The sequence below is a fragment of the Hippichthys cyanospilos genome, chromosome 2, assembly GCF_059441005.1.
Source record: "Hippichthys cyanospilos isolate Australia breed blue-spotted pipefish chromosome 2, RoL_Hcya_1.0, whole genome shotgun sequence".
NCBI classification, from domain to species: Eukaryota; Metazoa; Chordata; class Actinopteri; order Syngnathiformes; family Syngnathidae; genus Hippichthys; species Hippichthys cyanospilos.
The window spans coordinates 34006600-34021188 of NC_142370.1; the positions used below are offsets into that span (position 1 = coordinate 34006600).

At 38.2% G+C, this 14589-nt stretch overlaps 1 protein-coding gene across 1 annotated transcript; it reads right to left on the reverse strand.

The window, feature by feature from the left end:
• Positions 1–449: 449 nt before the first annotated feature.
• Positions 450–12661, reverse strand: vwa1 (von Willebrand factor A domain containing 1). Its single transcript, XM_088436523.1, has 6 exons — positions 12301–12661; positions 7366–7923; positions 4593–4922; positions 3663–3938; positions 2398–2667; positions 450–1422 (listed from the first exon to the last, which is right to left on the reverse strand). The coding sequence occupies exons 1-6, from the start codon at positions 12389–12391 to the stop codon at positions 1394–1396; spliced, it is 1554 nt and encodes a 517-aa protein (XP_088292649.1). The 5' UTR covers positions 12392–12661; the 3' UTR covers positions 450–1393.
• Positions 12662–14589: the final 1928 nt, after the last annotated feature.

The window sequence follows — 14589 nt, forward strand, 5'->3', positions numbered from 1 at the left end:
TCTATATTACATATTGTTTATTGTGACGAATATGAATTAATAGCTATTCCATTTTCTTCTATGTATTGTTAATATGTAATACGCACCAATCGGAACAGCGCTGACAAGTTTTCCATCCAACTTTGTTCTGTTCTATTCTATATGTTGATCATAATTTATTTTGCAGTAAAAAATATATATTTTCTTCCGAATTGATTATTGCTTTTCTTGCCTTTAAGTTAATATCCTATCTGTAATTTACTGATTATATATATATATATATATATATATATATATATATATATATATATATATATATATATATATATATATATATATATATATATATATATATATATGCACACACATATACATTATTTTAATGTTTAATTAATAATAAAGATAAATAATAGTTTGTTCGTTATTTTTTGAAAAGCGAAAAAAAATTGCACTGAATTCTTGTGGTTTAAAAAAAAGTTTATTTTGAATGAAGCTTTCTGTGTCCATTTCATTAAATATAATTCCCCATTCTGATGAATTTACACACTCATGTAAGTACAATTGAGACTTCTGCTGCCAAAATTAAAATACTTTAAGCAGTTATAGCAATGGACTACTTAAAAAAAAGGCCACAATGTGATAATCCATGTACATCGTCAGATAAAGGGACTGAAAATGACAAAGGATAAAAATAAATTGAAGTTGGGTAAATGTACAAAATTACAACATGAAATTGATTTAGTGCTTGTTACAATGAGCTTTTTTTATGTGTTCAAAGAAACTGCTGTAAATTGACACTAGAGGGCAGCAAAGACTAACAGTAACAGCCTTGAAATGCAAAAACTCGCGTATACAATAAAATAATAATAATCCCAGTTATCTGGCGTGAATAAATATGAATGCTGAAATATAGATATTTCTTCAGATATTTTTAGTACATTTTTTTGGGTTATGAAAATATATAAAATGGCCAAATATGAACTTATTTGAAATGCTTATTTTTAAACAGCTCTTAAGTGTTATGCGCTAAATTTGAAAAGATATATAAAAGTTCCTAAATAACCATGCATCTTTGAATTAAGATACAACAATATTTTAGAAGACAGGGGCGGCATTAATACTTCTACAATAAGCATTACGTCGAACAGACACTTTTAAGATTTTAAACGGGCAAGCTAACCGAATTTAACACAAATGGTTCTATTGTGCTCCGAATTTTGGCAGCTCCAAGTAGTACCAGGCCACTCCTTAGTGTCTATGGTTTCCACACGAGCGCTGGCTATGCCAAGCTACACATCATTCCTGGATAATATCCACAGAGCGAGGAGAGTCATGGGAAAGAATTATGAATGAAAAGTCAACATTGTTCTTCTTGCCTCCATGTTTGGTTAGGTGCGATCGCTGTTAGGCGGTGCTATGATCTGTAACCATACGTCGATGCATCTGGAAGGGCACAGAGAGAACACAAAAGCGCTTGAAGAATTGCACGGAATAAATACGACTAAAAAAACAAGGAGAAATCTGTTGTTATAATGTGGCAAAAATAGTGAAACCTCGAGATGCAATCGCTTCTGTGCAGTTTTTATATGACAATAATATTACAATAATTACTCGGCATGTGATAGAAACGAAAAAAAAAATCAAAAACTTGAAATCTCAAAATTCCCATTTCACTTAAACGCAGCATGAGATTGGAGGATGGCCTAGCTAGAAATATTAGTAACGTTTAACTCGTGTTTTTGAAGTGCTTGGAATGATTTGCATGACATATTTTATCATACGAAAGCCACTCCGGAGCGGACTGATGCAAAATAATGAAATATTACGAAAACAACACGTTTCAAAACCAAAGTTTTCAATGTTTCTCCCTCCAACACACCTGATTCAAATGATTACAATCATTTTCAAGCTCCCGCTGAGCTAGCCAATGAGCTGATTATTTGAAACAGGTGTGGTGGAGGGAGAAACATAAAAAAAAAACATGGAGGATAACGAGGATTGGAGTTTGACACCTGTGTGCATTTAATTAATAATAACTGAATACCAAGCAGTGAAAATTAATAATATTCCTTGTAATCTGTTGCCTCATTTTCATGGAGAAAATGCCATTTTTGTCTTACAGTGCAGGTTTGGTGACGTATAAAATTATATATATAAAATTATATATATATATATATATATATATATATATATATATATATATATATATATATATATATATATATATATATATATATATAATTTTTTTATTTATTTTTTTTTGGGGGGGGGGTTTGCATGACCATTTTTTTAAATGAATTTACGGGGAACTGCTCTGATCCACACCCCTGAAAAAAGACCAGGACCAACCAATAGCAAAAAAAAAAAAACGTCTCAAAAAATGTCTCAGCGTTGTTGTTTTTGGTACCCTGACGTTACCTGAGGCGAATTTGGCCGTGCAACAGAGTCCCTCTCCCCGCGCCGTCTTATAAACGGGTGACACGCACACCCTCGCCGAAGGGGGGATGTTGCGGAGTCGGGTGGACAGCGAATTGGGCGGCAAGTAGAAAGAGGAACGCTGGGCCACTCTTTCCCGTCCTTCCCAGGTGAGCCAGTAGCCCTTCAAACCGTCGGCGCCGCCTCTCCAGTCCACCTGCACCGAGTGGCTGTCCACCGTCGTCAGCTGAAGGTCGGCCAGGGCCGGAGTCGCTGCCAAAAAGAAAATTAGAAGCAAATCGCTTTCGTCTACTCCTGTCCGCGCTCATACGAATGATTCTTTTCTGTTTCTGCACTTACACTTAAAGGGACAGTGTGTAAGATTTAGAACGTTTTTCATTACGCACAGCAGGTGGTGATGCCTCAGAGAATTATCAAACAATTTAATGAAAACTAGATTATATTTAAAACACACTGTTGGTCATTAAGAACACATTCATTTGCAAGTTTTTGGAATTTACAATCATTTAATTGATTCCTTTTTAATGAAAAACGGTTGAAATCCTACACACTGTCCCTTTAAAGCAGTGGTGTCAAACAAATTTTTATTTTGGGCCGCTTTGTAGTAATAGTTTCTGTCAGAGGGCCGGAATGACTGAATGCAAATACATTTTAAGTGTGTTGATCACACATTTACCAAGATTTGATATCAGAAGCCGGCAAAAACTGTTCAAAAGAGATTTGGAGACTTTTTCTTCCCCCAAATTTTGAAAAGTTAAAGACAACTTGCAATTTTGGTGTTTTAGTCAGAAACCTGAAGTCAAATCAGCATTTCAAGGGCCACAAAAAGTGAGACGGCGGGCCGGATCTGGCCCCCGGGCCTTGACTTTGACACCTGTGCTTTAAAGATAACACCCTGTCTAGTTCTGTTGTGTTGGTGCAGTATTCTAACAAGATGATGACTATGTTGGCGGTGCTCTTAATTCTAAATATGCCGGCATGTTCAGTGTGTTTTGAATTTATGATATCCCTGTAACAAGAAGTTTGAACACAAAACATTTGAAAGGAAAACAAATATTTATCATTTTTTTGCGTAAATACCTGATGTTACACCGGACTTGGACTATACACGAGAAAAATAGATTTTCCGTTCAGGTTTTGTTTGCTTCTAGTCCAAAATTTACGGTTGTTGGTGAAGGTTCATGATGCTTCTGATGGTGTGCGGGACAACAAAGAAGGATCTAATGACTTTGTATCACATAGCTTACCTTCCTGGGTGCAGGCTTTGACCGACATGGCCTTCTCCTTGCCCGATGAATGGCGGGCGCTAACGGTGACCAAGTAGGTGCTATGGGGTTGAAGGTTCTTGAGGAGCGTGGAGTTTTGCCGTTTGTCCACCGTGACAGTATGCAGCCTTCCGGCGGGCAGGGCGGAGTATTCGACGTGGTAACTTAAGACGGCCTCGGGCCGGAGAGGTCCCCAGCTTACTCGAACGCTGGTCGGCCCGGACTCGGAAACCGTGACCGTCGCCGGACTCTGGACCTCTGAATGGCGCAGTAAGACCAAAGGTCACAAGCTAGTACACAGGTGTGGAACTCCAGTCCTGGAGGGCCGGTATCCTACATGTTTTCAAACCTTTTCCCTCAAAAACACCTGATTCAAATGATTGGGATCATTTCGAAGCTCCCGCAGAGCTTGCTAATGAGCAGATTATTTGAATCAGGTGTGTTGGGGAAAGAAAACCGGAAAACATGCAGGATGCCGGCCCTCCAGGACTGGAGTTCCACACCTATGAGCTAGTACAAATTGAGTTTTTTTCAATTTATACTTCAAAAGAGTCCACGGTTCCACATATCTATTTGACAGTCCTTGAGGGCCGGTATCCCGCATCTTTTCAAACCTTCTCTCACAAACTCAACCGATCCAAATGATTAGGATGATTTTCAAACTCCCGCGGCGCTTGCAAATAAGCTGATCCATTTGAATCAGGTGTGTTGAGTAAACCGGAAAACGTGCAGGATACCAGCCCTCAAGGACTGGAGTTTGACATCTTTGATTGTTACAAACCACTGAACTAGTTTTTCTTTTTTTTTGATACCTAATTTCCCTTTGCGTTCTATTTATATGCTCAACAACCGTTCGTATTCTGTTTTTAAACATAAAAATGAAATCAAGTTTTACAGGGTATAAATTCCAACCTGACTGTGTGGTGAAGGTGACCGACAGGGTGTTAAAAGCCTGTTGGTTGGACTCGGGCGTCAAAGTGGCGGTATAGGCGGTGTCGGGCTTCAGGCCCGTTAGCCTGACGGCGCTGGACTCGGACGACTGGACCAGTCTCTGGTACTGACTACCGCCGGTGCTGGGGCTGGTCCCGGGCCCGCTTCCCCCGCTTCCGGCCCCGCCCGACGGAAGCGGACCGAAGCGGATCTCGTAGTAGCCCGCCAAACCGGACAGAACCGGTCGCCAATGGAGCGTGGCCGCGTCGGACGACACGTCCCGGACGTTGATGCGCTCGGCGCGGATTATCTCTGCGGAGGAAAAATATGTTAATGAAGTGTCGTTGGCGCTGACCAAGAAAAAAAAATACGGCTAGGCAAGAAATCGAATTGGATTCAGTGGTCTTCAGAAAAAACAACCATTTGAAATTGAGCTAAATCGACAAATTGAGGTTTTGCGCTATAGTTTACAATAGTTATTAACCACTGGTAATTGGGGAATTTAAGCAAGACCTGCAGAAACTATGAATAACTTTTTTTATGCTATTAATGAGTTCACATTAAAACTGATTTTAAACCAGTATCCTTTTTTTTTATATAAACAAGCCTCTTTGGATAAATGTGTGCTTAGTTTATTACCTTGAATAAAATCAATGAGCCCTATCACCCTGTAGCCTACATATCAAAGTGATATTAAATGATTTTTTTGTTTACTCTAATGCCTGAAACCAGCTGGGATAGGCACCAGCAAGCCTTTGATCCTTATGAGGTTAAGCGGCTATATAAAATGGATGGATCATCAGTATACAAAACTGCTGAGCTCAACAGTGAAACATTCATAACATAAAAATGCAACTAGCTAAAATCAAATCAAATCCATTTTTATCTTATTATAGCCCTGAATCACCAAAGTCTCAAAGTACACAACAGCATCCCCTGTTCAAAGCTCCCAGAAGGGGAAGGAAAAACTCCAAAACCCCAATTTGGGGAAAATCAGAAACCTTCAGAAGAGACCACAGGTGGGAGTGGGAGGAGCCTACTTCAAGACTCAACTATATCTATATATCTATATCTATATCTATATATATATATATATATATATATATATATATATATATATATATATATATATATATATATATATATATATATATATATATATATGCTAGTTCAGCAAAGAATGCCACAAATGTATGCATATTTTTATACCTGTATTTATACCTAGCACGCTTACAGATATTAATTGTGCAATTCGCATCTGCAAAAACGATGATACACTACCGTCTCAGCATTCTATTCGGATAATAGCGTGACAGAGAGCTAAAAGTGTCTCAGGTTGAGACAGGTTGAAAGCGCAGACCGGCTTGGGTTTCTCAATACATTCATAACCCGTGCAATAAGACCTTGATATAGCCAAGTCCGTCAGGCACTGTAGCAAAATAATGGAGGCGTTGATCCTTTGTTGTGCGCAACATGGCTTGGAGCTGAAAATTGTTGAGGAGTCCCCGGTGGCTATCATGGTAGCTAGTAGCTACCTAATCGGGCAGCAGAGAAGCGGACGGTTTCTTCAGACTATATATAGGAAAGAATATATGCATCTGTATGTGACTTGTCTGTCACAGTATGTATGATGTAACATCTCATTCGTCCCTGAATAGATCACGCTATCTCGTTACACATGCGCCATCCAGTGTCCACGTCTGCAGCAGCATGCGTGGAACTCGGATCCGGTACGGCGACTCCAAATGCGACTTGAGATACGAGTACGGCAGCGGTCATTGCAGTTTGGATGAAAATGTTTACGTGCATGCAGGAGTAATGTTCTCGCAATGCTGAGACCTGTTGATGACTCAGAAAAGAAATTTCTGAGGGATATTTTAGAGGTCGTGGAGTTAAGATCTAGAAAATCTTTTGGACGATCGGTGGAAAAAAGATGCACGTGAGCGTGATGTAACTGTTATTTCTTAGTTTTATATTTTATACTAAAATCAAATGACAATAAAACGGTTTATACATTGCAATAACGGTGCATTGCGTGTAGAATTTTGCGCTAAGGTTATTTTAATACAGTTTAAAATGAGGCTGTAACATGACAAAATGTGGAAAAAGGGATGCATTGTGAATGAGGGATCACTCCCTCATTTTTCGCGGTTATTGAGGAGCGGGATCCCCGCAAAAAGGAAAACCTGCTAAGCAGCGCCCCCACTTTTCAAATTTAAAATATTAGATTTTTTTTTTATTTTTAAGTGAAAAGTCTTCATTCTTTACATCTTATGTAAGGCAGTATACATACTTACTTCAATCTTAAATTAAATCGTATACACAGTATAGAATAAGTAAACAGTTACTTTTAGTTAGCAGCGGCCCGGACGTTGAATTCAAGTCAAATCTGTACATGACCAAACATGTTAACACTGGAGAGTTTACACTCGAAATACCATTTTATTATAAAATAAAACTCGGTAGGGGATTTAAGAGATTGGTATTGTTTCAGCAAATACTTGCAGCAGGTATCTATATATATATATATATATATATATATATATATATATATATATATATATATATATAGCACATTTTTCTTTTCAAATTAAGAGCAAACCAATTGGAACATGAAGCGTCAATGCTCCTCGCAGTCTATTCCAGGTTATGTTTGCAAGGGATTTGAGAACTTCTAGGCCACCATGATTTTAAGTGTTTATGATCAAACTCGAGACATTTCCTTTAAGCCTTGGCCCTCGATAAGTCAACTCACCGATGATGGCATCCCGCAGGTCCTCTAAGATGATGCTCATGTCATCAATGTCCACAAAGTAGAGGTGGTTCTCAGCAGGCGGCGACACAACTTGCCTCAACACCTGATAGTTCCCGTGGCCGGTGGAGACCACCAGCACGGCCACGCCCTCCTCCCTCAGCTCAGCCATCGGGCCAATCACATCACCCGGTTTCACGCCGTCGGTCAGCCACACCAGTACCCTAGGGAGCCCCGGACGGGCCCCGTCCCCGGGTCCCGGCCTCAGGACTCGATCCTTTGCGATCTTCAGCGCCTCCACGGTGTTGGTGTCCCCCCTGAGGGGTTTGGTGGCCCTCAAAGCTCCCTGTAGACCACTTTGAGCGCGGAAGGTATCGAAGCCGAACTCAAGGCGTGGTCGGGTGCCGACTTGGAGAAGTCCTATCCTCACCTGATCCTCCCCCAGGGAAAAGGGCTGCAGGAGCTCGGACAGGAAGTCGAGCATGCGGGAGTGCTCGTAGGAAGACACGCTTCCTGAGGAATCCAACAAGAAAAGGACGTCCCCCTCGCAGCAGTTCAGAACTGTGGAGAAAAACAAAGCAGAGTTTCAGGTGAGTTACAGATAGAGGTGATGTTCTTATATTTGAAAAATAAATCAGCAGAAAAACAGGGACGCTGATCTTTATTGGTCGTGATGCGGAAATTGAAGCCTCATAAATCGCTTGTATTTTTTTTCTACACCTCTAGATGGCGCCATTGCTTTAGAGATAAAGGCTAGTGCAATGGAAATGCATGAAACTTCACTGCTTCTTGAAATGAAGAGCGCCATATTGGGAAGCAAAAAAAAAGAAAAAAAAAAAACATCACAAGAGATTTGTGATTTTTCGGTTGTAATTTTTTTTTTAAACATTTCATCCATGTCTGATTTATTAAACCTTAGACCCTTTCAAACTTTATTTGTATTGGTCCACAAAAAAAAAAAAAAAAAAAAATCAACCTAAAGTGCCCTCTTTTGAATCATAGAAGAACTCGGTTACCAAAAAGAAAAAACCTAATTATTAATACTAATTTTTCCACAAAAAAGAATCAATATACAGTGTCACACCTGTTCTAAATATATATAAAATATTAAAATATATATATATAAAAATATTAATATATATTAATATATATATATATATATATATATATATATATATATATATATATATATATATATATATATATATATATATATATATATACATTCTGTCCACATAAAAATATTAAACAATTAGCATTCTGTTTGGGGTTACAGTAGAGATCTGTTCACAAAAATAAACCATTAACCTAATTATGAATAAATATTTGTCCACAAAAAATAATCAACATAAAGTGTCACACCTGTTCTCAAAAAAAAAAAAAATTCTAAATACATTTTTGTCCACAGAAAAATATTCATCTTAAAGTGTCCCATTTTATAGTAGAGATGTATTCACAAAAAAAAAATAACTTGACAGGTAACGAGTGGTGGCACTTGACAAGTTGGGTCCAACTATTCTAGTATGGGGGAGAATCTGGCTTTTTACAAGAATGAAATTGGATAACCTACCAAACATATAATTTCTTTTATAAACAATCACTAATTGAATAATTATTTTTAAAGGATTTTTGCATGCTTGTTTTATTTCAATTCTATATATATATATATATATGACTATTTGGCTGCAGCGTGTCGGGTGATGAAAAGATGTTGGGCGCGGGAAGCGAGACGGCTGTAAAAGAAGAAGAGGGGCGGTCTGCGGCTCGTTCCATTTGAGAGACGGCCAGGAATTTTTGGACGGTCATGAACGCCGCAGAGAAAGTGACAGGGACAAAATAAAAAAGCAAAAGCAAGCATCAAATTTTCAGAGCATCGGTGAAACTCAACCACATGTCAACTGTGTTTTTTTTTTTTCATATTTGAATGTTGCGACCAAGTGCAGCAAATTCTTCACGCGCAAAAACGCAGCGTGCGTGCTAGCTGCCGCATGGTGAATTCCTTACAATAAGGCTCATTGTTTGAACTTTGGAGCGTGAGGGGTTTCTCCTCCGTATCACAACAACTTCCCCCCGGCCTCGATCTCCACCTTTGCGCAGGTATGCCGCTATCGAAAACATCTGCGCATACAGTATAACGCTCCAACGTACGGGGACCTCGTGCCTCCCAGTTCACCTCCAGGAAGTGAAAAATGGAGAGTCCTTCTCTCTCTTCGCGTTCATTCCTAAAGTGTTTGATGGGTTTAAAGGTCAAGGGCTGGGAGTTTTTTTCCGAGCTAACCCAAGCATGCTTTTTTTGGTTCATAGGGAAAAAAAAACGAAAAATAATAGACCTACAGGTTTTCTTGAGATCCAGGGTTTGGAATTTAAGATAGCATCAAAAAATTCAATACAACTGTTGACTTGGACATAGAATCAATCAATCGATAATTTCAGGTATTAAAGTAATCAATTACTTTAACACTAATTTATCGATCATTAATTTATATAGGACCAGACATTTTTGGATCGTCTAGCACAGGTGTGTCAAACTCTATCTATTCCCGGGTGGGCCGCACCAATAAAAGCATGGTGTCTATATTTATATTCTTTTTTAATGCTATGCAAAATAGTACAACATCACTATTAATCATAAAACATTTCAATTTGTTCGTTCATTTCAAAAAAATCCGCTCGTTTTTCAAATGTACTTAACAAAATCATCTTGCGGGCCGGATTAAACCAGTTCGCCGGCCAGAACCAGTCCACGCAGCGTAGGGCTGCACAATTAATCGAGTTTTAATCGCGATCACAATATTAGCTGCCAAGAGTAATGAAACTGATTCTCAGCGATATTAACATTTCAAAAAGCAGTCAACCTTACATGTTAAATCAGGCAATTTGGCATCCTACCACAAGGGGGCAATGTTTCCCACATGTTTGCATGACAAAAGCGTGTGCTTTTCTTACCCTAACATATTATTTACCAGTGTGAAATGGCGTTGAGTTTCTCACTTGATTCCTAATATTTACAGCGCTAGCTGTCAATTGAGACACAAAATTGGAATAAATTCGGTTATTGACCAAAACAATCGTGATTATTATTTTGGCTATAATCGTATGTTTGACACTGCCGGCCTAGTGGCTAGCCCACAGGGGTCAAGCTCCGGTCCTGGAGGGCCAGAGTCCGTGTTTTCCAGGTTTCTCTCCCAGGGAGATCTGATTCAATTGATTTGCTCATTAGCAAACGCTGCAGGAGCTTGAAAATTTGAAACAAAATTTGAAGGTGGAGCGTTTGTGAGGGAAGCTTCAAAAACGTACAGGATTCGATTGGACTTTAACATTTAGGGTCCAGCCCAACATATGGGAAAAAAATTAACAGATACCTGGGATTGAATGTCTAGACTCGTGAAAAACATCAAAAATAAATGACTTAATTGAATAAATAGGATAACTAAATCAATACTTTGGTCAATATTTTGGATTTGTTTCCAAGTTTGCGTACTGTTCAGTGAATGGGCCCATGTGATATTTATTACAGATTTATCGTGGACTCCTTGCGCCAAACTGACAAAATGATTTAAAAATGAAGCCTCCTGTGGTCACTCCACCCCATGGTTTCGCAACCTGCATAACACATGGGAATTACATTTTTCTTTTCAAATGTCAAGTGCAGATGGCTTTACGTCACCTCAAAAAATGATGAATTCTAATTCTGTACCTTTCACTTTATAAAGGCACAGGTGTCAAAGTCAAGGCCCGGGGGCCAGATCCGGCCCGCCACCTCACTTTTTGTGGCCCTTGAAATGCTGATGTGACTTCAGGTTTCTGACTAAAATACCAAAATTGCAAGTTGTCATTACCTTTTAAAAATGTGGTGGAAGAAAAACAAACATTTTCTTCTTCTCCAAATCTATTTGAACAGTTTTTGCCGGTTTCTGATATCAAATCTTGGTAAATGTGTGATCAACACAATTAAAACGTATTTGAATTCACAGTCATTCCGGCCCTTTGACAGAAACTATTACTACAAATGCGGCCCAAAATAAAAATTTGTTTGACACAAGAGAGAGATCAGGAACAAAAACATGCTTCATTTTTTTCCCCTTGAAATTTTTAAAACTTGAAGACAACTTGTTAATTTGTTATTTTAGAAAGAAACTTGAAGTCAAACCATCATTTTGCGGGCCACATAAAATGAAGAGGTGGGCCGGATCTGGCCCCCGGGCCTTGAGTTTGACACCTGTGGTCAAGCGCCACTGTCCAACTTCAAATTGTCCAATTCCTCTGATGTCATCATCTCAACAGTAACTATTCTGACTTCTGCTGTTCTTTTATGTTTAATCTAAATATGACATTTGCAAATATGTGCTCTTACTCTGAAAAACTAAGACTGAACAAGGAACTCAATCGCTTTGAAAAAAAGTTTGAAAACATCATTGATGATGTGAAGTTTTTTTTTGGTCACCAAACAATAACAAATAAACAACCATAATTGGTTCATGAAAAAAATGGGCAAAATATGCAATGAATTTAAGATAAAACTGTATTTGAATATTTGAGGACGATCAATAGAATAAGCGATATTTGATAGTGGCAGTCCGAATATAAAATGCAAATATGATGAAGAACGTTTAAATATTAATTACCTGTAAACCCCGTTTTCGTAACTGAATGTGTAAACGAAATAAAAATACAGAGATTTATATCCGTGCATATGTACAAATGTATGCATATAAAAATACGCATGACTATAGTTATTATTATTATGGCTAATTCATACATTTTAAAGAAGTTTTTCAAATTAAAACTACCATCTGACGTTTGTCTTTTGTCTGCTTGGTGATTGTTGCTATCGCGGGGTCTTTTGTTCACTGAGTAATGTTATGAGCGTCTTATCTTTCAGTCTTGAACTTCCCCCGTGGGACGCTTCCATTTTTTTTTTTTTTCAATTTGACTCACCTCCCTCAGGTGCAGCACCCTGTGCATTCGAAGTTGTCGGGAGCAAACACAAGAGGAAGGAAATAAGCAGCGGCAGCAAGTTGCTTTCCATGACCGCAAGCGTTCCAGTTTGATTGCACCAAATTAAAACTCTCAAATATTGCTGCGACGTTTCAAGGTGACGGTAAATCCAGCAAAATCGGCCAGTACAGATGAACTCCCACGTTTAAAAAAAATATTCCAGTCAGAGCATGATTGATATTTCCTTTTTGCCGTTTGATATTGTCTTAAATGCTCAACAAAGTGGACGCTCCGCAAACACTAAATGAAGTGAGACGCCAAGTTGTTCCTCCGAGCAGCCTGTCAGTCCTTGGCCATGCGAACTAGACACCATGGTCAAGACACTGCAATAATACAACACGTTTCCGGTAACGTGAGAATTTCAAAATAAAACCATTACGCGCCTTTTTTTATGTATTTTTTTAAAGCAGCAATGGGCCTACAGATATTATTATTATTATTATTATTATTATTATTATTATTATTATTATTATTATTATTATTATTATTATTGTTGTTGTTGTTGTTGTTGTTGTTGTTGTTGTTGTTGTTGTTGTTGTTGTTGTCGTCGTCGTTAAGTGCTTTGGACTAGCCGAATATCTGGCAAAACATTGGCAAAATATTAATGGGTTACAATGTCTAGATCTAGACACGTGAAAAACATAAAAATAAATGACTAGATAGATAGATAGATAGATAGATAGATAGATAGATAGATAGATAGATAGATAGATAGCTTGTTAGCTATATATAGCAATCAAGCTAGCAATAAATAGATGGATAGATAGAAATCAAGCTAGCGATATATAACAATCAAGCTAGCAATAGATAGATGGATAGATAGAAATGAAGCTAGCTATATATAGCAATCAAGCAAGTGATAGATAGATAGATAGATAGATAGATAGATAGATAGATAGATAGATAGATAGATAGATAGATAGATAGATAGATAGATAGATAGATAGATAGATAGATAGATAGATAGATAGTCCTTTGGCTTTGTTTCGAAACTTTATTTTGAAATGTACACCACAGAACCCTCAAGCGTCTTCTATGGAACTTGACTCTTTCCCTCCTCACTCCTCCCCTGTCAAGTTTCTCCAACCAGGAATAGTAAATAAGCTCATGTTGAGCGTTCAGGCATAAACATATTGGATGTGAGACAGTAAAGTTAGAGCACTTGCAAGGACAGGAATACATTTTAACTTCAGCACATCTTCTTCCCTCGTTGACAGTAATAGATATGAGCTCATAAACACCAAAGGGAAATACCAGCTGATTTTGGATGATCCACAATTAGAGTTGACACTCTCGGGAGGTTTTTTTTTTTTTTTCATTCTTAGTTTTTAGACGCTGTGAGGATGCATGCCAAGCTTGGTAAAAACAAACTGATTGTCCAGTCGGGTCATATCCAAAATCTTCTGTTTTCACATTTGAAAAAAATGTGTTAAAAAATATACCTACCGTATTTTCCGCACTTTAAGGTGCACTTAAAAGTCTTCGATGTTCTCATAAACTGACGGCACGCCCTGTAATCCGATGCGCCTTATACATCCCATAATGCGACTTTTCATTTTTCAGGGGGACAAAAAAATAAAGTTACGTCATCGCCACACAAATTCAGTTTTTACCGTTTTAACACCCTGTATGTAATTTTGATATATGATATCAAATATTTTTTGCATCTTTATGATTGTCTAATAATAAAGTTTGACTGAATTGTTTGATTGCTTTATTGACATTCCCTTTAGTGCAGCTCCATCTAGTGGATGCATAATGCAACCCCAGCCACTACTGTAGCTTCTATTCTATGCATCTTATAATGTGGTGCACCTGATTTATGAAAACTGTTTTAAAATAGGCCGTTTATTGAATGTGCGCCTTATAATCCGGTGCGCCTTATAGTAAAAAAAAATATAGCATATATCATGGTGTTTTAAACTCTAAAACTGGTTGGGGTCAACGAGTTTCAGCCATTGAAGCGATTAAGGAACGTCAGGCATACAGAGAAGGCACCACAAATACTCAAACACAGCGTGTGTGTGTGTGTGTGTGTGTGTGTGTTGTGTGACAGAAGCCAAGTGGATACAAAGGCAGTAGGAGGTCCGCTGGGATAAACGGACCAGAGAAGATGCTGGAATTCAAGGGGGATTGAACAAAGGTCCGGATTCCACTCTGACACTTTGGATTCAAAAGCATCCTTTGTTCCGTGAAAAACACCGACTCGGAACACGGCCTTTTTGATAC

What these genes read in the sequence shown, in the direction of transcription:
- vwa1 (XM_088436523.1), bottom strand. Translation starts at nt 12,391, where the DNA reads ATGGAAAGCAACTTGCTGCCGCTGCTTATTTCCTTCCTCTTGTGTTTG. An exon ending in GGGTGCTGCACCTGAGGGAG is followed by an intron (nt 7,924 to 12,300) that starts GTGAGTCAAATT and finishes TTTTCTCCACAG; the next exon opens with TTCTGAACTGCTGCGAGGGG. An exon ending in CCTGCGGGATGCCATCATCG is followed by an intron (nt 4,923 to 7,365) that starts GTGAGTTGACTT and finishes TTTCCTCCGCAG; the next exon opens with AGATAATCCGCGCCGAGCGC.